Raw genomic sequence first — 26,785 nt, 5'->3', positions numbered from 1 at the left:
CTAATCCTCTGCCCCAGATTGCCTTGTCTGGAAACCCCTCCAGAAAGACACAGTGCTGCTGATTTGATTGCAATTCTGGAGATAATACCAACCACCTACTTCTTGGGGAGTCCAGAATCACTCCCTCCTGCTCCGTCATACCTTGTAGAGTCTTCAATGTGGATAACAACTTGAAAACATGTTCTTGCCATGGGTGGTGTGGTTGGGTGTGGAGATGGGTTGGCATGGGGATGGGGGATAGTTGAGCCGTTGGAAGTTAGAACAGTAGTGTACCAGTGTACCCAGTCTGCTACCAAGGATCCCCCACCCTTCCTCCCCCTAACTCCCTGGCCCAGATGGAATACCCATAGTCTAGACCAGGGCTTCCCAAACTCCCCTGATCATAAGGATTACCTGTAGGGCTTATTAAAAATATAGACACTCAAGCCTCTGCTCTGAAGATTTTCATTCCATAAAACTGAGCTGAGATCTGGGTCTAGATAGTTCTATTCTTAGACACAGGTCATTAGTCAGTTAACAACACACGTCAGTGGTGTGCTTTCCCTATGCAAGAAGCTGGCGATTCAGAATGAGTCGGACTCAATCCCTTCCGTTGATGAGCTCAGGGCCTACAGGGGTACTGACAAGTAAACATATGTTTACTTTAAGACATGGTGGGAAAAGTACAGGGTATGATGGGAAAACAGGGAGGGGTATCTAACCCAGACCAGGTGGTGGAGGAGTAGGAGATCCTAAGGCCACCAGGACTGACGCAGCACACACTCTCATCCTGAGATGAATGGGATCTTTCAAACTACTCCACCCACCAGCTGGAGGGTCCCTACATTCTGTCCTCTCTGGCTTCTGGATCCGGAAATCACCTGCTGTGGGTCAAGGGTGGTGGTGGAGGGGCTTGGTCTGAGGCTCCTCCCTGCGCCTGTCTTTGTCCTCTTCCCAAGCCTTATACTTGTTTGCTTCAAATATGACCCTCACTTTTCCCATGGGTCATTTTATCTTTGTTTTGTTTGCCATGAGCAGCACTGCTCATCTCAAATGACAGGCTGGCTTAAATGGATGCGTTTGACTGAAGTGGTGCCAGAGTGGACTCTGTGGGATCAGTGCACCTCTTCTCCCCACTTCCCCCACTCCAAGCCCTCCTCTGGATATTTCTCTGAAGAGGTGGGCACAGATGACATGTCACTGGGGCTTCGACACTCTGGCATTACAGGGAGGGACTCAGCCCATATGGAAGAGGTTGTCTGGTCCTTACCCCTGTGTCATGGAGCTCAGTGGCTCCTAATTCCCTGGTGTCAAAATCCAATTCATCCTGCTGGGTCAGGTGCTGTCTGAGTTCCCTAGGCCCCCTGAGGAGATCACAGGAAGGGAGGGAGCAGAGCTCCTGTCTTTTGTCAGCTGTGGCAAGTTTGGGTGATTAAGCTAAAAAAGCAAAGTCATTTTGGTCCAGAGGATTAGTTTTGAGGTGTGTTGCAAATCTAGAAGCAACTTATTGCCTGGGAGGCAAACCAAACCCAAGATGACTCTCAGCTAATTGCTTGCCTTTCCTTGTGCCAAGCCTAACTCCTCAGTATATAAAGGCCAGCCTCTTCTCTGTCCCCATCCTCTGCCTTCATCCCTCTAGGCTCTTGCTAAGGGATTGCTAGCTGACCTCCAAGCTCTCTTACCATGAACAGACAAGTCTGCAAGAAGTCCTTCAGTGGCGGCTGCCAGGGCTTCTCGGGTCGCTCTGCCGTGGTCTCAGGAAGCAGCAGGATGAGCTGTGTGGCCCGCTCGGGGGGAGCCAGCGGAGGGGCCTGCGGGTTCCGGAGTGGGGCGGGTGGCTTTGGCAGTCGCAGCCTCTACAGCCTGGGTGGCAACAAGAGCATCTCCATCAGCGTGGCCGGTGGCTCCCGGGCTGGTGGCTTTGGGGGAGGGCGTAGCAGCTGTGGCAGTGGCTTTGGGGGTGGCTTTGGAGGTGGCTTTGGTGGTGGCTTTGGTGGTGGCAGAGGAATGGGAGGTGGCTTTGGAGGGGCTGGTGGCTTTGGAGGGGCTGGTGGCTTTGGTGGAGCTGGTGGCTTTGGAGGGGCTGGTGGCTTTGGTGGGCCTGGTGGCTTTGGTGGGCCTGGTGGCTTTGGTGGGCCCGGTGGCTTTGGTCCTGGTGGCTTCCCTGGGGGAATCCAGGAAGTGACTGTGAACCAGAGCCTCCTGCAGCCCCTCAATGTGGAGATCGACCCCCAGATTGGGCAAGTAAAGACCCAGGAGAAGGAGCAGATCAAGACCCTCAACAACAAGTTCGCTTCCTTCATCGACAAGGTGAGGGCAAAGCTCAAAGGTGGCGTGGATGGTTTTGGCTGCCAGGGGATTGGTATACAAAGATGCCAGTAGGATCTGCCAGGCTCATAGGTGAGGTATTGGCTTCTTTTTTTTTTTTCTAAAATTTTTAATGTTTTATTTATTTTTGAGAGAGAGAGAGAGAGAGAGAGAGAGAATGAGCAGGGGAGGGGCAGAGGGAGGGAGACACAGAATCTGAAGCAGGCTCCAGGCTCTGAGCTGTCAGCACAGAGCCCGATGTGGGGCTCAAACTCATGAACTGTGAGATCATGACCTGAGCTGAAGTCGGACTCTTAACCAACCGAGCCACCTGGGCACCCCTGAGGTATTGGCTTCTTGTCCTGGTTCTGCCTTGGGGCCTTTAGGACAGCGAACATGACTTTTTTGCTCTTCGGACCCTGTTTTCCTAGCTGTGAAACAGGGGAAAGAAAGGGAATCCAGTTCCCAATTTCCTTCTAGAGATAGGACTAGAGAAAATGAAATGAGGGTCCAAACATGCTCATTCTCCCTTTTAAGACTGGGGCATTAGCCATGAGCTTATTATAGCTAACATTCAATTTCTCTTGCAAAGCAACTTCTGGATAATTGAACTGGAATTGAGCTGGAACTCAAACTTGCATTACTAAGAACTGTGGAACTATCTCTTAGTGGTGGGTCTCAGCAACTGGCTCACCTTTACAAAAATTTTTTTTCTTAAATGTTCATTTATTTTTGAGAGCGAAAGAGAGTCAGAGCATGAGCAGGAGCATGGCAGAGAAAGAGAGAGACACAGAATCCAAAGCAGGCTGCAGGCTCTGAGCTGTCAGCACAGAGCCCGACATGGGGCTTGAACTCATGAGCTGCAAGATCATGACCTGAGCTGAAGTCAGATGCCCAACCAGCTGAGCCACCCAGGCTCACCTTCTTGATTCGAGCTGTCTATGCTGGGGCAGGGAAGGGTGTGCTGGGTTTGGGGGAATGAACCGGGAGTGTGAAGTTAAACCCAAGTCAGTTGTAAGCTGAGTAACTGGAAGGGGAAACCATTAGGGACAATATGGCACAATTTAGAAAAAGTTAGATCTTGTTGACTATTTTCACTGCCTGTAGGGAGGTAAAACATTCACTTGAAAAACAATTATAAATAACTTTATTTATGCTGGCCTCCTGTAGAGGTGTTCCAAAGGATCCTAGTAGAATAAGGTAGTGCTGGGTGTGACCCTTAGTTTTGTCATGTAGTAGCCACATCACTTTGGGCAAGTTAAACTGTTTGAGACTCTGTTTCCTTGTCTACAGAGGGGATATAGTAACACCTCCTTTACAGGTGGTTGTGAGGATTAACTGAAATAGAATAAGTGAAGATACTAGGTATAAACATATTCTAGCTCTCCCTCGTCTAAATTCTCACTCTTCCAAGTTAAAAACAAAACACAACACAACAGAGGCTATCGCTGATTGGAGAACTGGGTTCATTTTCTACTCTTCGGGCTGCGTGGCCCCACTTGCCCAACTCAGGAGACTGACTCCTTGTCTTTCTCACCTGATGCAGGTGCGGTTCCTGGAGCAGCAGAACAAGGTCCTGGAGACCAAGTGGAACCTGCTCCAGCAGCAGACCACAGGCACTGGCTCAGGCCCCAACAACCTGGAGCCTCTCTTTGAATCCTACATCAGTTTCCTACGCAGGCAGTTGGATTTGGTTCTGGGGGAGAGGGGGAACCTGGAAGGAGAGCTGAAGAACATGCAGGACCTCGTGGAGGACTTCAAAAAGAAGTGAGGGCCCCAAGTGGGGAGTTCCGCCTTCCAGGGGATTAGCAGGGAGGTGTAGCCCCGGTTTGAGATTTTAACTGTCCCTGACTGCACCTTCAGTCAATACTCTTGGATGGACTTATTGAGTGAGGCATGACCAAGTGGAAGGGGTCAGAGGGTGGGAACTGAGACTTCTAGGTGGCTGATTCTGACACGTTTCTCAGGCTCTGGGCAGGCCCCTCCTACACTAACTTAGGTGGATGAGAGAATCTTCCCAGAATTAAAAACGTTTTGGGATGAAGAGCCCTCCACACTTACTGTACATGGGAATCACCTTGGAAGCTTGTCAGAAACACATATTCCTGTGCTCCAGACCTAGATATTGTGAATCAGTAGGTGTGGGGCAGGTCCCAGGAGTCTAGTGCCCCATGGTTCCCAGGGGGGAGACCACCTAGCAGATGGTCTAGGGCCACACTTTGTAAAACACTCTTTCAATGTGTCCAGTCTAGTACTCTGTTTCTGTAGCTTCAATCGACCTTGTCCTGCATGTCTGGGGTTGTAGTTGATAGCCTCTGAGGTCTGTGAGGTGAGGAGGGAGCTCCAGATATCCGTGGGGTCAGGACTCACAGGGGTGGGTTCACCCGTTTCCGGGAAGCCCCATCTTGGGTCAACTGCACGAACCTGGCAGGCACCGCTCTGTGCCGGGCTCAGTGCTGAGCTCTGGGAATCCAGTGGCAACCCAGATTGACGTTGCCCAGAAACCTTTTCTCCTGGAATCATTCCATTTTCAGTCTTCATGAGATCCAGACCCTTTGGGGGAGATTTTAGTCATTAACGAGCAGGAATCTCATAACCCTGGTGCATGCAGGAGACATGAGTTCATTCTTAGCCCAAATTCCTGTAAGAAGCAACTCTTAATGGAAAGAAAAACAGAGAGGGCAGAGGCAGAAGCACCCAGTCTGAGCAAATACCTCTCTGGGTCTCACGTACACACATGGCGCTTTGTGACCTTTGTCACAGCCAGACAAGAAGTCACGCCCCTGGCGCCTCCTCCCCGCCTCCCCTCCTCCCCTCTTCCCTCTCCCATCTCCCCACACTTCAGCCTGTTACCTGGGCTTGGAGGAAGGAGGACGAGGCAGCGGCCTGAGCTTTGAAAGGTCTCCAAGCAGGATGGGTTATGTAATTCTAGGGGCTCAGTGCACAACGAACATGCAGGACCCTTGTTAAAAAATCGGGTTGGTGCCAGCAGAACATTAAACCGTTAGGACTTTCTGAACCCAGGGACCTGTGTAACTGCGCAGGTCACACGCCCATGAAGCTGGTCCTGTCCCCTGGTGAGAAGATTCTGGATGAGTGCTTGGGATCCTCAATTTTTTTTTTTTTTAATTTCTGGAATGTCACTGTCCAAATGTGTGCTTCTTTCTGTCCCAGATATGAAGATGAGATCAACAAGCGCAATGCGGCTGAGAATGAGTTTGTGGGGCTCAAGAAGGTGAGCAAGTGGGGAAGAACAGATCAAGGCTCTATTTCTGGGCACCACCCCCATGGAGTCAGGGCAGAGCCAGCAGCTCTGGGGCACAGTGACCCTATGCTGCGTGTGGGGTTTATGTTTTTCCTGATAGTTTTGGAAACGAAGGAAGCAGCTCTAAATACGTTATTGGTGAGGAAAGACGCCTTAAAATGTCACTGTGACTAATGAACTGATCAGTAATGCGAACAAATAATGAAGGATTTATGTGTAGCATTAATCAAGGTTTGCAGCCTACAGGGTACCCTGGATGGTATTAATAAGAACAATCAGCCAATACTTGCAGCTGACTTGATTGTAAAGATGAAGTAGTGAGAAGAATAGAATATCCTCCTTTCTATTCAGAAGGCTGGTTACCTGGTACCAAACCTCCGAAGTCACATGTTAGATAAATGTGATTTATCTACCCATACTCCATGCCTGGCTAATACGGTTTATATTTTGTTAAAGCATCAGGGTTTGGTTGGTCAAAGCAACTAAAGGGAAGAAAACCACTTTGATTTACTATTAAGAGGGAAGGTGAGAAGTGGAAATTAGGGGGAGGACAGGGGAGGGACAAGAGGAGGGACAAAGGCTTAGGAAAGAGCTGTGGGTGGTAAGGGGGCTGCAGGTCATTCTTTCGGGTGTCTGACTGCCCGTCTCCACACCTCGCAGGATGTGGATGCTGCGTACATGAACAAGGTGGAGCTACAGGCCAAGGTGGACAGCCTGACAGATGAACTGAACTTCCTGAGGACCCTCTATGAGATGGTGATTCCTTGATTTCTTGGTTTGCTGAACTCCAGAGCCTTCCTGTCTGCATCTTCTCTGACATGCTTCCCAAGCAAGACCTTAGGGGATAGTTAAGGGGCAAAACACTCACAAAACCAGCAACAGAGCTCGGAACTCAGCTACACCCCACCTGGGAAATGCTAACTTAGCTTATCCAGCCTGCATAGACCTGGGCCACAAGGCCAGGGTCCCTCTCTGACTTCTTTGTTTTCCTTCTGTCCTCAGCCCTTTTTGTTCCACACCTTCCCTCTGGCTCCTATGCCAGTATCACAGCTAGTTCCTTCAGAGCACTCCTCCCTACTCCAGTCCCCTGGAAACCCACACAGTTGAACTCACTGACTGATACTCTCAGGCTGACAACCTTATTCTATTTGCACATTTACTTTTTTTCTTTAACTTTGTTGCCTGGCATCTTTTAGGCTGTAGCCAGGCCTGAAATGCAAGCTTATTTTTCTGACTGTTCCATTCCTGGCCCCATTTTTGGGATATCTCTGCTGGTAGAAGATTCTTGGACTTATTCATTCCCAGCATCTCCTGGGGCCAAGGGATGGTGAGAATGACCATCCATGTTCCCTATAGGAGCTGTCTCAGATGCAGAGTCATGTCAGTGACACGTCCGTGGTCCTGTCCATGGACAACAACCGCTGCCTGGACCTGGACAGCATCATCGCCGAGGTCAAGGCCCAGTATGAGGAAATTGCCCAGAGGAGCAAGGCAGAGGCTGAGGCTCTGTACCAGACCAAGGTGGGAGCCCTCTCCTTGCCTGCATACTCTAGGTTTAGGTCCCGCTGACCTTTATCAAGAATATTCTAACACTTTGTGAAGCTATGTTGACTGGTTTCCCCTCTGTCAGCTTGGGGAGCTGCAGACCACGGCCGGCAGGCATGGAGATGACCTCAAGAACACTAAGAGTGAGATCATGGAGCTCAACAGGATGATCCAGAGGCTGCGGGCCGAGATCGAGAATGTTAAGAAGCAGGTGGGTCTGGTCCTATTGGAGAGATCCTGGAGGTCTTCTGGGCCATGGGGAGAAAGAGTAGCAATAATTGTGCCTCTGCCACACGCTTTCTCTGTCCTTCCATGGTGTCACATGTGGGACAGCAGACTCTGGGAGACTCCATTCTCCCTGAGATTCCCTCGGAAAGCTTCCAAGTTCCCTAAGGAGAGATGGTTGCTCCTGCTGGCTTTCCCAGCAAATCTTGCAATTGTAGGGAGGGCCTTAAACACTCCGTTCTCAGTAGGATCTATCTTCTGTGAACTATTTGTCATGAACTTCACATTACCTCAATGGCTAATTTGTGTCACTGGAATAAACTGATTAGGCAGGGGAGTATTTAACAGTCTTGCAAAAAACCAGTTACCAGTTACCACTACTGCCTTTACCAGCGAATCAGTGTTCCTTTTCTTTAAAAAAAATTTTTTTTTTACATTTATTTTTTTTGAGAGACAGAGACAGAACACAAGTGGGGGGAGGGACAGAGAGAGAGAAGGAGACACAGAATCTGAAGCAGGCTCCAGGTTCCGAGCTGTCAGCACAGACCCTGACGCAGGGCTTGAACTCACAAACTGTGAGATCATGACCTGAGCTGAAGTCGGACACTTAACCGACTGAGCCACCCAGGTGCCCCAGTGTTCCTTTTCTTGATGAGACAGGAGTTAGTTTCAGTGGGCCATAGATAAATAGACCAATTGCAAAATGGACTTCTGTTTTCTGGGCATGTGCCATTGTGGTAAGGGATGGAGGGATGCTGAATGGAGAAAAGAACTTTCAGGAAAAATCAGCTGTTTCTTGATCACTATGCTAATTAGTCTCCTACCTCCTCCTGGCCCAGAACGCCAACCTGCAGGTGGCCATCGCTGAAGCTGAGCAGCGTGGGGAGCTGGCCCTCAAGGACGCCAATGCAAAGCTCCAAGAGCTGCAGGCTGCCTTACAGAAGGCCAAAGATGACCTGGCCCGGCTGCTGCGGGACTACCAGGAGTTGATGAACGTGAAGCTGGCCCTAGACATGGAGATCGCCACCTACCGCAAGCTGCTGGAGGGCGAGGAATGCAGGTGAGGGGCTATGGGGCCAGCATTCTCCAGATAGGATTTTAGAGTGACCTTTGATAATGAAGAAAGAGAGCAAGATGATTGGAGAGGACAACTCAGACAAGGGGTAAGGAACCTCCTGAACAACAGAATTTAGGATTCAAGTGCCCCCCATTTTTTTTTTGTCAATCAAGATCGTCCAATTCTCCTATTTACCATGGATATATGCATTACACAGCTCTGTTGATCATTCTTATGAGCAATGAGTATGGAAAAGTGCTTTGGGGTTATGACAAAAGTTATAGTGATGTCCACTGGAACTTTTTTTTAAATGTTTATTTATTTTTGAGGTGGGGAGGGGCAGAGAGAGAGGGGGACAGAGGATCCGAAGCAGGCTTTATACTGACAGCAGAGACCCCAATGCGACGCCCAAACTCACTAATTGTGGGATCATGACCTAAGCCAAAGTTGCACGCTTAATCACCTGAGCCATCCAGGTACCCCTGGAACTTCCTGAGATGACAGAAATGTTTTATGTGCTCTCCAGTACCGTAGCCATTAGTCATTTGAGTACTAATGGTTAGTGCAACTGAGGAACTGAGTTTTATACTTAATTTAATTTTAATAAATGTGACTAGCTTCATGTCACTAGTAGTTACCATATTGGACAGCACAGTAGAGAGAGTCTTGTAACTTTCCACCCCTGAGGCTGAGTCCACAGGGCAGGTGGCCGATGCACACATACTCTGGAAAAATAGCGCAGCATCAAGCAGCAGTTAAGGGCTTAGGGAGTGGATATCAAATGCCAAAGCGTTGTCAAGAATTGAGAGATCTTTCTGCTGACTAGTTGCTCCATGCATCCTGTGTTGAACCTCTGTCCTCAGGCAGCTCCCAATCTGATGGAGGAAGCAGAACTCAAGGGTGAGAAGGAAGCTTATGGATTTTTTTTTTTTATATATAAATCAATGAAAGGTGTGAGAGTGAAGATGGTGCTATGTGTACTGGGGATTGTGGGATAAGGACAGAGTGGTCGACCACAGGGGGGCCCACACTGGCAAGGGGTGCAGACACACTCCATGTCTGCTCAGATGTGTGGACGTGCCTGCTCCATGAACATGAATGAGGCACAGAAAGATGGGCTGTGTGGGTAGGACATTTTCAAGCTCCTCATGTGTTGAGTGTCAGCCCCTCTCACATTTTACCTTACCTTGAACCACCACCCCTACCCCCACCCCGGGAAGGCTCACTGGAGAAGGCTTCCTGGGAGAGGAAAATCAGAAGAAAACCAGGGCTGGGTGAGGGAGGTAGAAAGACGGTCTCGGCAGGGGAAGAGTGGTGAGGCGGGACTAACCAATTGGGGGCTGGGTAGTTGAGCACTTTGCCTGGAACAGATGCTCTGGAAACTAAGGGAAAGAGGGCAGACAGATGGAGAAATGGAGGATGGCTGGTGAAGCTTCTGAGCACCTCAACCCCATCCCCTGGCCCCACAAGCTCCTTTTCCTGGGGAGATGTGGTCATAGAGACACTTGGAATAGCCTTCTTCCCCCGAGAGCTTGACCTCTAGTAGGGCAAATAGGGGAACGTGGCTCCCAAGGTAATGAACCCTCAGCTCTGTGGCTAATGACTCATTGTAGAAATAGTCCACATCTCTTTCTCTTCCTTTGTAGGATGTCTGGAGAGTGTCAGAGTGCTGTGTGCATTTGTAAGTAGCCCTTCAAAAATTCTCTCCCTGGGTTGCAAAAAGGGTGGCCACAGAGACACCTTCACTGACTGATCTACAGCAGGAGAGGCTGGCCCATACAAGGAAACCAGGCCACCAAACAGTGCTAGGGCCATGGCCACACACTCTCCGCCTCACATAAGCTGGGAAACTCTAAGGCCAAAGCTAAAATGCCCATGGGTCTTGGGGAATTCCTTAGGTTGGAGAACCAGAAATTTCCATGGATGCTGCTGGCTCTTGTTCTTGGGGAAGGACGCCAGAGAGCCAGGCTCACTCTTGTCATTTATTTACAAGTTGAGGCCTCAGAGAAGTTAAGCACCTTCCTCCAATTCACAAGCCAAGCAGGGTAGAGTTGTGACGCAGACCCAGGCTTTTGCCTGAATTGAGTGCCTGTTCTCTGCAGCGGTGATCAGCAATGTCACCAGCACCAGCAGTGGCTCTGCTGGAAGCCACGGAGGGGTCAGTGCCAGCAGCAGCGGTGGCTACAGAGGCGGCAGCAGCAGCAGAGGCAGCAGTGGTGGCTATGGAGGGCTCAGTGGTGGCAGCAGCGGCGGCTACCAGAGTGGCAGCAGCGGCGGCAGGCTCAGCAGCGGGGGCAGCAGCTCTGTGAGCCGGAGTGGAATTGGCTCCGCCTCTGGTGGCATCCAGACCTCGGGAGGCAGCAGCTATAAGTCTGGCAGTGGAGGCAGCACCAGCATCCGCTTCTCCCAGACCACCAGCTCCAGCCAGCACTGCTCCAAGTGATCCTCTGGGGTCACGTGTCCATGCCCACCTGTATCCCTCTCAGCCTGCCACAGCACCTCCTACTTTGCTTGGCATCAACAAATGCCAACCTCAGCCTCGCTTTTCCTCAAGTTCCCCGGAGAAGGGGCTGAACTTCTTCCTGGCTCCTCCATCCCCAAGACCTCTCCTAGGTTAGGAAGGTCCAGCTGCTAGTCCCAGAGGATGATGCCCCCAGATGAGCCTGTGATGGCTCCTGATGACGGTAGCAATACCTGAGCCCATACCACTGTGGGCTTTTCCAGCCTGGCCTGTTCCTACCCTGGCCCATCTCCCTTTCTCACTGGGAGTTGATCGATGGTCTGAAGTAGGCATGTTTCAGCCCGCTGAGGAGGCGGAGGTGCTAGAGGGTGAATGGTCAAGTTCTCTAGACTGTTGGTTCTCAGGGTGCCTTCTTCACATTGGCATCATGTCCTGACCTTGCCTCTGTCCCCTTAAATTCCCCCAGCTGTGGATCCTCTGGTGATGATTATGTTGCACTTTCTTTTCTCAATAAACTGCACTGTATTTCACATTCTGGTGTTTGGCTTTCATTCAGGGAGTCATAGAATAAACTGAGGTCCAATAGAGGAGAGAAATTAGGTGTGGTTGGTGGTCTTCCAGAAGTTATGGTAGGTATAAGGGATGCTCAATAGTCTTAGCTTCTCCTTTATCCATTTGGCTGGGTTCTTGTGATAGGTCTGCCCAAGAGTATTTATGTTGCTTAAGCGAAGACCCCTCTACTCCCATGGAGGTCTTCCCATCCATCCTCCTGCCTCTGAGCAGGCCTCTGGGATCCAGTCTTGGAAAAAGAGGGTTTTGCAGTTCATTAAGGGAAGAGATTCTCCTGGGACTGTGGCTCTTTTGCTCCAAATCCCATGCTGGCCAGACACAGCAAATTCTCTTTCTGCAAACACAGCTCCTAGAGTCTGAAGAGGTCAATGCATGACAGCCTCTTTTCCCAGACCAGGTTCTGAGCCAATTAAAAAATAAGACAAAGGAATGAGCAAATGGAGAGCCAATATTGCCTTTATTATCAGCAAAGCAGATACTGGAGAATACTGTTTATATCTCTGTGGGATGGGGTTCCTTTATAGGACCTCAGGATTAGACCAGATTTCCTACCTGGGAAGACACAATATAGGGTCATTGTAGCCTTCCTATGGGTTCAGACCCCTCATGGGACATAGGAGAGCAGAACATAAGCTTCCTTTGGGTAGTTTGATCTTGAGAGATGGAGGGACAAAGCTATGCATGCCCTTCCTTCCTTCCAAACTCACATCAGGCAAGAGAGAGAGAGAGAGAGAGTAGTAGAGCCACTAGTGGAATTCTCTCCACATGGATGAAAAATTAGGATTGAGGAAGACGCATACTTGCTCTATAGTGGCATTTCCAAGCTGTTCTCAGGAAGCTGAAACCTAAACCCAGGGAGGAGAGGGGCAATGAGACAGCCACTGAAGGAAACCAGGAAGCTGAGAACTTCAGTGGAGTCTCTGTTCCTTTCCCGACTCCCAAATCCAATCCCATCTGCATGCCTTTGAGCATGGTAAAATGTGTAAGTCACTGTAGATCATACATTATCTCCCCACACCTCCCAAAGTCAGATCAGAGCTGGACTAATGAGAGGTCATCTGTACATTTATCTGATGGTCCAAGAAAAGTACCAGGACCTGGCCTCCATGTTCTTGTGTCTGATCTGATCTTCTACGCTCTACCCCATCTGATCTCCAAAATATAGCAGACCTGGTCTCAAGCCTTGGAGGAATCTAATTTTAAAGTTCCTACACTTGAGAGTGTAATAAATCCTTGCCTATCCTTTCAAGGCCTGCTGGCAGGAGGTAGCTCCTTCCCCATATACCGTTGGCATAGCTCTAGGTACTGTGGAAGTAGAACAGTCTATTCTGTATTGTTGCTCTTACTGGCATTTTAGAGACATTACAAGAAGCATCACCAATCCCTATGAAGACACCCCAGATGCTCTGCTCCTTGTGCTGCCTAACTTTCCAGGTAGAGGCTGACTGCACTGGACTAACTCAGCTCTCATAAGACTGAAGCAGCAGGGTTTGGGGATGGCCATTCAGTCTCTTATCCATCCATTCCACATATGGAGAGCTTGTTCCTGAGTGCTGTCTTGGGCCTTGCAAAGTATGTGGGACACACAGTGAAAGTTTGGGGGTCAACTGAAAGAATGAAGAGAGTAATGAGAGTAGGACTTCCCTCCACCCCAGAATAGGTCACACTCCAAGGCAGGATGAAGCTGAAAGTTGACAGTGAGAGCCTGACACCTTCTTATGAGCTCTTGCAAAGGGGCTAAAGACTACAGCCCCTTTGGAGGGAGTTGGCTAAAGACTACAGGATACTTGGAATCAGGGAAGTGGGGGGTCAATCAAGCTATGTTGGAGCAGAAGCCTGGAGCAGTCCTGGGAAGGAGAGTCTGGGCAACATGGAGGTGGGGCAAGGTTACAGGGCAGATGTCCAGACCAAAGCCCAGGAGAATTCTAGGGCTAGCATCACGTTTCATGTTCTTGACACAGGCTGGGACTAAACCATGTGCCAGTGAAGCAGGGAAGCTTCCAAGATGAGGGAACCATGTCTGAGGCCAGGCTAAGGGTTGGAGAGGATGGAATATCTCTAATATGGAAAGCTGGAAATTCTGAGCTTTCTGAGCCATGAAGAATCCCTCAAATCCATCTCCATGTGAAGACAGAGCTGGGGCAGCTCTTTGCTTCTGAAGGTAGCCAGGGTATATAGAGTAGGTAGTATTCACCTTTATGTAATGGTCAGAGAGGTGACAGGAGCCTTTCCAAATTGAAGCTTGAAATCCTACCAGTTACGTCTTTAGGATTAAACAATCTGTCTCCTGGAGGCAACTGTTTCTTCATTCTCCATCTTTTATCTTTTATTCTTTATCCCCCACTCTTTCCCTCTTCTTCTAAAGGTCTTCCTCTAGATTACAAAAACAGCACATACCTGTAGCAGAAAATGCATAAAATTTAGCAAAGTTAAAAAAAAAGGCAAAGAGAGACCATCTATAATTCCACAATCCTGTGACATTTTCCTATGTGTATGCACGCACATGCACGCACACACATGCATATGGATAGGTACATGTAAATATATCATCTTTTACACAATAGGGCCTTAAAATACGTATTGCTTTGTAACCTGATTTTTCACTTAATCTATTGTGGAATTTATCCAGTAAGCGAGTCGACACTAGAGTGAGATCCTATCATTCTCCTGACACTGTGCCAGGCTCAGGAATAGAGTGGAGAACACATACAGTCTCTGCTCTCATCGAGTTTACAGTCTAGCTGGGAAGAAACTTACCAAATAATATCTTACCATAACAACCAATGTAGATGGAGATTTTCTTTTTCAGTGCAGTTTCTTATTTTTACTTAAAAAAAAAAAAAACAAAAACCAAAGGTACACATTGGGAATTAAATTACTATTTTTTCCTTCTTTCTAGAGGGGTGACATACATGTTTTCTGGTCATTAATATTCTACCAAACATTTTACTAACCTAAGCCAGACAGAGGCCATTAAAGCTCTTTGCTATCCCTTCCTATTCAGACCGAGTTAGACCAATGAATACCACTTTGGCAGGGAGAAGAAGAGAGCTGGAAGGGCAGACCTTGGAGAATCACATTTTTACCAAACTCATTCTAACCCCAACCCAAAGCCTAGCAAAGTAATTTATACAGGAAGGATTTTAAGCACATCTGCATAAATACTTAATATGCAATAAGAAAAGGACAACTTTAGTCTGTTTCCAGACTATAGTATATATTCACTGATATTCAGTAAAATAGTAACTCCAATGAAGAAAGTATTTTTGCCTTCATAGTGCTAACAACTAAAAAGTACAAATATTTAGGGGAGCCTAGGTGGTTCAGTTGGTTGAACATCCAGCTCTTGGTTTTGGCTCAGGTCATGATCTCATGGTTCATGAGTTTGAACCCCACATCAGGCTCTGTGCTGGCAGTGCGGAGCCTGCTTGGGATTCTCTCTCTCTCCCTCTCTCCCTGCCCCTCCCGAGTCTCTCTTCTTCTCTCTCAAAATCAATAAATAAACTTAAAAACAAAAGTACAACCATTTAATACTTAGATCTTCAACTGGATAATTAAAGAAATTCTAAGATTAAATCTGCCATATTAGTGTGAGTATTCATCTATAAAAATGTTTTTTTCAAAAATGATTCTTATTTTTTAAAAAAGGCTTCTTTTGCCACAGTAGGACTCCATCAAGACTAGAAGAAGATAGTGATAAAAGAACTGTAAACCCAAGACTAAGAGTTGATTTTCACATGTAGCTTTTGGGTAAAAGACGTCATGTTTTAGTTTATTCCCATAGCCAAGACTAGTTCTAATTTTCCCATGATGGTGGGCTGAAAATAGGAGTTTCAGAAATCTGAAGACAGGGCCAGCTGTTTTAACACCAGAGATAAGCATTCCTAAATAGTAAAAAACTCCACACAGGTGGGTCACTGGGTTTGAAGGACTGAAACTCTCAATCAAGTGAAAGAGCTGTGAGCAGGGGGAGATTTATGCAAAACCTGCCTGTGGTATTGCAGACAGGGAGAGTTTACGATGGTGTTGTTCCTCTTGGTTGTCACAGGAACACGTATTCCGGGGGAAGGGGCCTTCTAGATGAAATGCTTGACATAGTGTTTGTCCCAGAGCAGTCTGACTCTCCGAAACACCTGAGAGAGGTGTCTACTTTGGCAGGAGTACTAGGGCTTATTGAATAGAAGAAAGTATTTCAGGAAAAAGAGAAGTCCTGGGAGCATCAGGTAATTATCTTTTCAACCCATCAGTACCTAACATTAATAAACAGTTGCAGAACAGAGTCAGTCTTTCCAGGGTGTGGTCTCCAGTCATCAGGAGCAGAATCCTCCCCTGGCCTATTGGGCCCATGTTGTCCAGAAGGCCGCCATTACCCACAGGTGGGAGCCAGTGCTAGGGGTTGTTCTGGGAAGCTGCCACCGAAGAGGATTTGCACAACGAAGTCACTATGAAGCCACTGCTTAAGACCAGTCCTCAGCCTTCTTTTTCTGCTCTGTAGTCTAGAAATATCTATTTAAATGTCAGAAAGTCTGTAAATGTGAGCAGCATGTCGAATAGGTCATCAGCCATCTCCTCTTTATGGTGCTTTAATGTTGCTGTGAAAGCAGCCATGTTGAATCCCAGAATCCCTGTCAGCTGCAGTTCTTCAATATATTTTTCTACCAAAGAGAGGTATTCATTAAAGATGGGTGTGTAGGTGAGTTTATTCTCTTCCATGTCTCCAAACTCCTGGCAGTATCTGTCCATGAAATTTCTTTGCAGTACTTGGAGCTCTGCATCCATGACAATGTCCTCGATAGATCCAAGCACAGCAGCAAATTCAGCTTCAGAGGCGGAAGAGGTGGACAGTGCAAAGCTCTCTTCTTCCAAGACTTCTGCAGCCTCCATTCCACCCTGGCTAGTGGCTGGTCGGCCTCCCTGGAGTCTGAGGCCGGTGAGTCTGTACCTGCGCTCGGGCCCAGAGGCCTCCATGCCCTGCCCAGCTGCCCTGCACCGGGGCCCCATGACTGACTTCCAGGAGCCACGCCCTGCCTCCTGTCACAGTGGCCAAGGTTATCATTCCTAATGAGTGCACAATTTCCATTACGTGGATATAGCATATTTTGTTGCCTATGTTACGTCCACTTTTTCCACAATAATAAACATCGCTGCAATGAACACATGTGTCTCTGAACACTTGTCCTATTCATTCTTTAAGATAACTTCCTAGATGTGGAGTTGCTAAGCCACTTTAAAATTATGATTTATATTGTCAAACTACTGTTCAGAAAGAGTATGCCAACTGGTACTTTTACAGGTAATGCGTAAGACTTTCTGTTTCTCCAGCTGCATGAACACTGCAGTATTCTTTTTAAAGTGTTCGACAATTTTCTTGGTTTGATTTTCATTTCTTCGATTGCTAATGAGATTGAACATTATGAATACATTTATTAGCTATTTAATTTTCATTTTCTGTGAATTGTCTCTGTGCAGTCCATTTTCTCTTTGGATAGTCATTTTGGTTTTCTTATTAATCTACTTGTCAGAGGCAAGGATTCCAACAGCACTCGAGCCACTCAGGAGGCCAAAATCTGGGCAACAGTCATAATTGGGCCAGAATGAGTGTCCTGTGGGGGAAGTGGGGTGAGGAAGACAGAACTGGCCCAGGCAGAGGGAGGCCAGAGGGGGCTAACAGGATTGTGGGAACGTGAGGCCAAGTTCCAAATGGGGAGGAGTCACTTCCAAAATCAAGTCTGCTGTGGCAGATGGGATTATGGAGTGCGGTGGGGAGGCTAAGAGAGAAACAAGCAGGGTCAGTCATGTAGGGATGAGGGGTCTGTTGTGAATGGCCCTCTACTCCCAATCCTGCTTTAATAACTCCTTTACAGAATTGATTGCAATCTCCATCTCAGAGTCTGTCTGGTGGGGAATCTGACCTGAGGCAAAGGCTGAAGGAGCAGCTAGATGGCTGCTTGACTGGGGCTTGGAGGGTGCCTCTCTTCAGGTAAGAGCTAGTTCTCCTGGGGAGAGTGGAGAATACCCTGAGATCTTTGAAGACCCTGGAGGTGAAGAACCAGGGGCAGTGGGCAGCCCGCCTTATACCAGAGAAGTCATTACAAAGTTCTTCAGGGAATCGGAGGGAAGTGGGCTTCCCTGGCTTCCTTGGATGCTGCCATCTGATTACTTGTAAACCTTGCCTGGAATATTCAGAAAAGCTGGGCTGTGGCTGGGGCAGGGATTGATGTGTCTCCCCAGCCCACCTTCTGCCTTGTCTGACCATTCTGGATTTTTTTTTTATCCCCCTGGTTGAGTTTCTGAGGACTCCACTCTGGCCAAGGTCAGAAGTCAAGACCCTTATTAGCTGATCCCTGGCTGGTAGAGATAAACTCCTAAGCATTTTCCCTGCCTCCAAGCTGCTGGGGATCGATCACCTCCCCCAGTCTACCCTTTATTGGCATCTGGGGAGAGCAATTGACAAAAGTGTGCATTAGAGCTCCTTCTCATGCTACTGCTTAGACTAGTCTTTTGGTTGTTTCAAGCCAGGTTCTGCCTTATTAAAGATGCTGTTACTTGCAGTCGATGCCTACACAGTCCTCATTTGAATGCCCATAAATTTATTTCATGCACCTTTTGCCCTGAGAAACTGGTAATTAAGATGCAGTGTCTTAGCTGTCCGACAATAATCTTTTGTGATGGAAGTACAAAGAAAGTCTGGGACCTGAGGCATTTCTAACAGTTATTTTAAGCTTTGCATAATTATTGCTGTTCAGTTAGAATTAAATACAAATTTTAGTATAGAGTTGAATGGGTCTACCCAATCTCTGCATCTGCACATGACTGATGTATCTGAGTCTTTTGACTGTAACTCCTGCCTCACCCATCACACACCTACATATACACACAGACATACACATACCCACACCCTCATGCCTGCCTTTTTGAAACAGAGAAACACTTGTTAAAAAACAAAATTCAATTGAGTAAATGTGAAGATCTAATTGGCTTTTAGAAAAATGTTTATCTTGAGAGAGAGAGAGAGCCAGCATGCGCGCGTGAGCCGGGGAGTGGGGGAGAGGGAGAGATAGAATCTCGAGTATGTTCCATGTTCAGCATGGAGCTAACGTGAGGCTCAGTCTCACAGCTGTGAGATCACAACCTGAGCTGATATCAAGAGTTGGAAGCTCGGGGCGCCTGGGTGGCGCAGTCTGTTAAGCGGCCGACTTCAGCCAGGTCACGATCTCGCGGTCCGTGAGTTCGAGCCCCGCGTCAGGCTCTGGGCTGATGGCTCAGAGCCTGGAGCCTGTTTCCGATTCTGTGTCTCCCTCTCTCTCTGCCCCTCCCCCGTTCATGCTCTGTCTCTCTCTGTCCCCAAAATAAATAAACGTTGAAAAAAAAAATTTAAAAAAAAGAGTTGGAAGGTCAACCAACTGAGCCATCCAGGTGCCCCTCTAATTGGCTCTATTAAATGATTCAAGAATTGGGCTGCATCCTGACTAACAAGTATAGAGAGGCTCCACTGAACTGAACAAAAGGATTTTAAAGGCAGAGAGGGGGCATAAAAAAAGGAGAAAGGAATTTATTAGCAAGGAATCATTGTTCAGACAAGGTAACCCTTTTAAGAGGAGTGGAAGATGTTTATCAGTAAATTTCCTAGTATTGATGAGAAAATTCTGCATTGGCTAGTTAAAGGTTACGTTTCTGGGGGGAGGGGTCAAAAAGTGCTGTTAGTTTAGGTAGTAACTCTTGGTTTGCTGACTTGTCCTAAATGATTCTGTTTTGGGACTGTGGCTTTCTTTCTTTAAAAAAAAATTTTTTTTTGTTTTATTTTCGACAGAGAGAGGGGGAGAGAGAGAGAGAGGGAGAGCGCGAGCGAGCATGAGTGGGGGAGGGGCAAAGAGGGAGAGACAGAATCTGAAGCAGGCTCCAGGCTCTGAGCTGTTAGTACAGAGCCTGACGCGGGGCTCGAACTCACAGACTGCGAGATCATGACCTGGGCCGAAGTCGGACCCTCAACTGACTGAGCCACCCAGGCGCCCCAAGGGACTGTGGCTTTCTTTTTAACACACTAAACAGCAACAGGGAACCCCCCACCCCCCGCCCCCGCCGCCAAACACACACATGCGCGCACACACACACACACACACACACCCTTGATAAGGACCCTGGTAATAGGCAGTTATGTTGTTTGGTTGATATGCAAGAGATGATCTTCCGTCATTATACATAGGATGACACTATTAGCTAAGAGTTAATGTGTACTGAGTGCTGTTATACACCTGGGCCTGTTCTAAAATTATTCTTACAACCACACTATGAAGTAGATCATATTGTTATCTTTAGCTTATTGAGGGAAGCCAAGGCACAGCGTGTTAATTAAGCAACTTATGAAAAATTATGTAATTAGGAGCTGGAGAGTCAGAATTTGAACTCAGGCAGTTTTACTACAACATGACTTGACTGACCCAAATACCAGTGGGATACAAGAGAAGCAAATGTTTTCTAGTAGTGGGGATTCTTTTTGTCCCAAGGCTTATTATGTCCAACTCTGGTGTTCCAAGGTCTTCTTGGCCTGCCTGGTCTTTCTGTGAATTAGAAATAGGTGTCCATTCTGTGCAGATACAGCTCCACAGACTTGGCAGAGGACAACACTTTGTGTAAAGTAAAAGATGCCTGTGCTCCAGATGGACACAGCCCATGCCACCACACGCAGGTTGGTTACCAGAGCATAAGTTAAATTTTGGCTCTTTATCGCTCTTGTGAAGGACACAACCCACATAAATGTACATGGTCACCCAGGTGGTTTTGTGTTTGAACTCTGAGATCTGGGAGGAGGGAAAATATCTCTAATTCCTTGTTGATTCATTGGTCTAGTTTCTGTAGTTGGCCTGCTTCTACACCTTTTCATCCAAGGTTGGCACTGTCTTTCTAGAACAAGACAGTAATAACACCACCACTTCTTTTACTTGCTCACCAGTGGCCCAGGGTCCCACAGAATCTTAGGGCTTTAGATTGACTTCAGCCTGCAAAGAATGGGTATGTGCTTTCTTTGGCAAGGAATGCTCTGTCCAAATTCTTGATAAATTGGATCTATCCATGGTTTATCCACCACATCCGAAAGAAAATTGCCAAGTTACATGAGAATGAAGACTGGAACCTATTTATGTGTATTATAGCCCTTTAAGGAATGACGAGATTCAAAAAAATATGTGCAAGTTAGTGAAGTGATACTGAAAACCATGGTTTTCATGAAAACATGCTACTACCATGTTTCAACTGTAGCAGAGAGATCTATGATGAGATGAGGGCCTAAGGGTTTATACTGCATTTGGCTTTTAGGAAGCCAGCAAAGAATGTACTCTCAGGACTGTGGTGCCCATAATATGGTGATTATACGCAGAAGAAGACTTCATAGGTTTAGGAGTTGACCAGTGATAGGGAAATGGACAATGTGAATTTTGATTACCCGTTTGAGACCTTTAGTTGAGAAGGGGAAGAGACAGACAGGATAATAGCAAGAAGGTGTCATGGGGTCAAGATAGGGACTTTAAAGATGGGAAAGACTTGGGCATAGAAGAGAGATTGAGGACATGGTGGGAAAGAGGGTAACTGAGTAAAAAACTAGAGGAGGTGGGTAGGGAGGCTGTCTTGTAACCCTGTACAAGAGGAAGAAAAATAAGGTGGGTGTGGAGGCAGCTAAGAGTGAAGGCATGGAAGAGATGTCAAAAGGAGATCACTTATGATAACCTGAATTTTCCCAGGGAAGTAGGAAGCCAGGTCATCTTCTTTGAACAGAAAGTGGGGACTAAGAAGCGGCTGGAAGAGAGTGGTGGAAGTTTGGGACAAAGGTCAAGGGCATGAATGAGAAGATGACAGGACAAGAGAGGATTGAACCCCCAGATGAAGTGGAGATCAGGACTCTGTTGTGCCCCAGATTACATGCTTGTGTGATTCTCCCGGCAGTGCTCAGCTCTTGGGATAGGAGGGGAAAAGAATGTTGTAGCCTCCTCCTAGACATGGGACTTCGTTAGGTGACTGGTGGAAGATAGCAGAATAAGGAAATGGAGGATGCTGGTGAGAAGGTTGTTCAGATGGTCAGTAGACTGTTCCATGAGGGATGAGACAGTATTAATTTTGTTCACCACTCCCTACCACCTGGTAAGTGCATGGCACATAATAGATACTAAAAAGGTATTTGTTGAATGAATGAGTAATGCTTAGGTTGGGAATAACAGGAAAAGAGGTCGTGAGAGGGCTAGGAGAAAATGAAGGGATGAAGACAATGGTAGTATTTATAACACTGAAGAGCAGGTGTGGTGGGAGGTAGGTGGGAGTAAACTGAAGGATGAAAGATTATGGCCAGAGAGTAGGATTTGGGATTTAAGCTTCCAAGAGGGAACATTTCTTTGTGATGACCCAGGGCATGGCCCTGAGTGGGTGGCTGAGGTGGAGGAGGAAGAAGATGAGTGTAATTGAGAAGATCAAGGAATTCCTGGGTCAGGATGCAGGGTGGGTCACACTCTCAGAGGCAAAAGTCTCCAAGGGTGATGGCGAGGGAAAGTGGGGAAGCATCATAGCATCCCAGAACCCAGGGGGTGGAAGAAACTTTGGAAGTGGTTTGGTCCAACTTCCCACCAAACGATAGCAAGAAAATTGACTTGGATGGAGTGGTAAGGTCTTAATATTAAAGGGAGGCACTGGGGAAGGAGGAAAGAATAAGAGGCAGAAGAGGAAGGGCATTAGAGGTCAAGGGAGAAGCTCATTCTTCTAGAACAGGAGGCCTAGTCATTTTCTGGGTGGAAGAGTGACAGGTTGAAAGTGGTATTTGTATAAGATCATGTTGGCAGCGATGTAGGGGTGGATGGGAGCAAGGAGAGACTAGAGGTTCTGGGTGGGTCTCTGGGGGAGAAGCGAACCATGTCCAATTCCATGACCCACCATAGTTTTCCAGGTTGCCATGACCGGCATAATTTCTTCCCACGCAATGGGTCATGCTGGTACACGCCCCCGCATCTGTGTATATAACATACTACCCTCTGTTGCCTTAAGTAGCTTCTGATGATCCTGCTTCAAATAAAACTGTAATGTTTGCTGCACAGGCTGGTTCCTGCAAGTCTTTTCATCCCAACATGGGATGCTGTGCATCTTCTTTATCAGATTGGCTCATGATGTCTCCTCTGGGAAACCTTCCATGGCTAACTTCCCTCCACAGATCCCATTTCCATCCCCTCCTATAACTGCAATAGACACATGGCTATTACTGGCTCCATCTGTGCTTGTCTCGTGTTCTGGGTGAGAGTGTCAGACTGTTTGCTTCCTACATATATAGAACACATCTCCTTTTTCCTCTGAATTCCTTGCTCTATGACCAAAAGATGCTCAATAAATGTTTGAATAGACCTGTTTTGGCCTAAACTTTAGCTCTTGTGCTGTCTTGTGTGCCTTGCAATGAGTACGTTTCCCACAAATCTTTGAGAGCTGACTTGCCATCTGGTGAGCTATTCCCATGGTGCTGTCTATAGAGGCAAGGCATGGTGTTAGGTCCATGCAGATGCTGAGGTGTGAGGAAATGTGTATTCCAAGCCCAGTGTAAGCTCTTACTGGAAGCAGAAAGAACTCTGTAAACTCTAGTGCCCCTGACCTTGCCTGACTTTTTCCCTTCCTTCTTTCCACCTCGTGTGACTAGAAGGTACTCAGGTCTCTCACACAGGGTCAGATGGCAATGGATCCATGTCTGACACCCAATCATGACTTCCTTTCCTTCCAGGGGAGATACCACAGCAGCCCCGAGTGCTCCAGCTCTCCTAACCTCTCTGTTGGGAAGGTCTTCTGGCATCCCTCCCACTGTAATGGGTCCTTTTCCTTGGCCCAGGTTCACCAGAAACCACCAGATTCTGATCTCTCCTTGTAGCTAGGCTGGCTTTTGCTATTACCCCAAGTGTGGAGTTCTTAATGAAATCACTTTTTTTTTTTAATTTTGAGGACAATGCAGCCTCTCTCCCAGGCTCAGAAGGTGGTCAGGTTGCCACAACAAGCATCCAAGGTGAGATTAAGGGGGCTTATGAAGATAGGAGAGTGTGAGAGTTCAAGGGAGGTTCAATGCCTTCTGATGAGTCGGGTCCCTTCTCCCACCCATGGGCTATCTGGTTGCATGTCCTGTGCGCTTAAAATGGGTTTGATACACAGCTGGCATATTTAGCAGAGAGAGAAGCCATCCACACAAATGGCAGCTAATTTACCAGTTTTTGTCTTAAAACCATATCCTGAACTCACATGTGCCAGGCTCAGTCTTGAGCTTGGGGTAAGAGACAATCTGGGTGGGAGGAATGTCCTAAGGGAAAAGGCTTTCTTGTCCAGTGTGACAATGGAGGTGGGACACACACAGGGACCCATGTAGAGGGGCAGTACCAGAAGCAGGAAACCTGGGCAGCCATTCATTCTACAAAACTTGGGCCCAGGTGCAGTGCTGGGTGATGGGGGCACTGTTGCACTAGACAGATAAGACCCCCCACCCCCCGCCCTTGCCCATGGTGTCTATTGTTGAGGGGGCAGGGCTGCAGCCTTCATGCAGGAAAGAGGAAGAAAGGGAATGCAGGTAGCAGAACCCACAGGAGCCTGAAAGGGGGAGGCTTTCTGGAAAGGGAAGAAACCTGGCATGGGAGTGAAAAGGGGGATGTGGAGGCTCCCAGGGCAGTGAGTTGAACAGGAGCAATAAAACCATGCAGGGAGCCACAGGGAGACAGAGGAGACAGTAGAGATCTCTTGGTCACCCCAATAGTGAACACTGTTAATGCTCAGATGAATGTCTTTGGTATTGAGTCCACTTACTCAGGCCTCTGGGTCAGTCTGGAACATTCTCACCCTTGTGACTGGGGTAGCAGAGGTGCTGCTTGTAGAGCCAGGGATGCACCAGCAGAGGCTCTCTGGTGAATTCCATGGGGACACACTGTGAGATTTGTAGGTGCTACAGTTAGGAGGGAGCCCACTTTCCACTCTGTCTTCCCAAACTCTTCCCAGACTCCTGTGTAGAGTTCGTTCTGGGAGGCAGACAGCACAGTGACACCAGTGGACGCCCAGAGTTTTGGGGGAATGAAAAAGCCACAGAGTCACCCAGTTGAACCTGCTGCCTCCTGAGAAGCTGGTGCCTGGGGCCCTGGGACTGAGCCATGCCTGGCAGGAGCCAAGCTCATTCATCAAGGGAGGGCCCTGGTTCAGTAGCGCGCAAAGTCTGTAAAAGGCTAATTACAGGAAAGACTTGAAATAGAGACTCTGGGATTACAGCGAACGAAATTGGTGTGGGAATTAGTTGTAGCCAGAGAATGAAACCTTGGAAATCATCCAATTAATGAACCAGTTCACTGGGACCTATAAAAGGGGCCACCTATCTCCCTGTGTCAGAAGGTGCCCTTTCCTCAGAGACATCTGAACCAGGACATCTTCCTGTGCCCAGAGGAAGTAATGAGCCAGCAGTCCAGCAGGCTGTCCCAGGCCACCAAGGGCTCAAGGGGTCGCTCTGCTGTCGTGGCATCCAGCCAGGGCTGTATCAGCCCCACCAGGTCCCACTCAGCCTCCCGCTCTGGGGGAGGCAGTGCCTCCACAGCCTGTGCCATGATAGGGGGTGCCTTTGGCAGCCAGAGCATGTAACAGCCTTGGGAGGAGAAGGAAGGTCTCTCTCAGTGTGGCCAGATGTGCTGTCCAGGCTGGGGGCTCTGATGGGGTTACTCAGGTGTCTTTAGAGGAAGCCTGTGTGGGGCTGGAGGAAGGGGCAATGGAGACAGATGTGGTTTTGGAGGTATTCCTGGTGGATCAGGGGGCCTTGGGGATTCAGGGGGCTTTCCCTTCAGCATCCAGGAGGTGATCATCAACCAGAGCCTCCTTCAGCCCCTGAACATGGGAATCGACCCTCTAGATCAGGAGGGTGAAGACCAAGAGAACGAGCAAATCAAGATGTTCAATGACAAGTTTGCTTCATTTGCCGACAAGGTGAGGGCTCATGGTGGGGAAGAGGTCTGAGAACACGAAGTCTGGGTTGGGGCAGTGGGTCTGCTCATGAGCTGGAGGCTGGGCAGGCCATGTGGTCTCCTCCCTTGTTGACCACAGGTGTGGTTCCTGGAGCAGCAGAACAGGGTACTGGAGACTAAGTGATGCCTCCTGCAGGAGCAGTCGGCCACCTCCAAGGCCAGCACCAATGACCTGAAGCCCTTCTTTGAGTTGCCTGCGAGCCCACCTGGACAGGCTGCTGAGTGAATGGCATCAGCTGGATGGAGCACAATGCAGAGCACGATGCAGACTCTTGTGGAGGAATATGAGAGGAAGTGAGTGAAGTCTAGGTGATTGTGGTGCAGGTCAGGAGGTGTGGAGGCTTTCCAGCCAGGAAATTGTTGGTGCATGTCCTCAAGGACCTGAGTCGGTAGGCCAAAGGATGGGGTATCAGGTTGGGGGTCTGATGACAGGAGGATCTGCTCTTTTTTGATATTTGTGTTGGTGGCAAGGAGAATGAGGTGTATGTCACAGCATGGGCATCTAGGGAGCTCCTTTAGACACAGGAAGATGTCAGGCACTCTAGCATTAACAACAGTGGATCTCATCCTTTGTTGTTTACCAGAATCACTTTGGGAGCTTTATAACTTCTGAATGTCCAGGTTGCACTCATGACTCATTGGTTTTCTGGGCATTGGAGCCAGGCATTGGTAGCTTTTATAGAGCCCCAGGTGATTTCAACGTACTGCCAAGAGTGAGGACCAGTTAGAGAATGTGTTTGTCCTGGGTGATGAGGGAGATTCAAGGGGAGGTAGGACACAGATGGAGAATGGAACAGCTGGGAGCTTCCGGGGCAGATGGAAGGTGGCCTTGGGAGTGACCATGGGTCTTTGTTCATGAGGATGAGACTGACTTCCTGCAGTGGAGAATTCAGAGACCTCTATGAATGTGGTGTCCAAGGACACCAGGGGTTATGTACCAGTTCCACCACATGTTTTATCTCCTTTTTGTGTGTGTGTTAAATATAATTTATTGTCAAATTGGTTTCCATACAGCACCCAGTGCTCATCCTAAAAGGTGTCCTCCTCAATGCCCATTACCCACTTTCCCCTCTCCCCCACCCCCTTATTTCCAATACCCTGTAGTGTCAGAAACGGGGTGCCAATGTGCTCTTAAAGGCCCTAACATCATAATAAAGCATGCCACTCAACTGGCTTTAGCCTGGTTTTATCCAGAGAATAGCCACCTGCAGCCCTGCCCCAGGTTATACACTAGCTCCTGGAAAAAACACCTTTCCCTGGGCACATGTGCACACACCCTTGGCTCAGCCACCCTTAAGCATGACCTCCTTCCTTTCTCGTAGGTACGTGGATGAGTTTAACAAGTGCTCAGAGACTGAGAATGAGTTCACGGTTCTGAAGAA

General features: G+C 48.1%; 1 protein-coding gene and 1 pseudogene across 1 annotated transcript; one reads left to right on the top strand and one right to left on the bottom strand.

Annotated features, from left to right (window-relative positions):
• The first annotated feature begins 1,662 nt into the window (after positions 1–1,662).
• Positions 1,663–11,369, top strand: KRT76 (keratin 76). The gene is made up of 9 exons (XM_045061845.1): positions 1,663–2,289; positions 3,833–4,053; positions 5,461–5,521; positions 6,212–6,307; positions 6,908–7,072; positions 7,182–7,307; positions 8,161–8,381; positions 10,025–10,059; positions 10,481–11,369. Exons 1-9 carry the CDS (start codon positions 1,663–1,665, stop codon positions 10,819–10,821), a joined length of 1,893 nt encoding a protein of 630 aa, XP_044917780.1. The 3' UTR covers positions 10,822–11,369.
• A 4,429-nt stretch (positions 11,370–15,798) lies between these two features.
• On the bottom strand, positions 15,799–16,410 carry LOC101098474 (annotated as a pseudogene).
• Between the last annotated feature and the right edge of the window lie 10,375 nt (positions 16,411–26,785).

Source organism: Felis catus, chromosome B4 (genome assembly GCF_018350175.1).
Source record: "Felis catus isolate Fca126 chromosome B4, F.catus_Fca126_mat1.0, whole genome shotgun sequence".
Lineage (NCBI taxonomy): Eukaryota > Metazoa > Chordata > Mammalia > Carnivora > Felidae > Felis > Felis catus.
The sequence above is the reverse complement of the archived record's forward strand: the minus strand, read 5'-3'. Positions and strand labels throughout refer to the sequence as shown.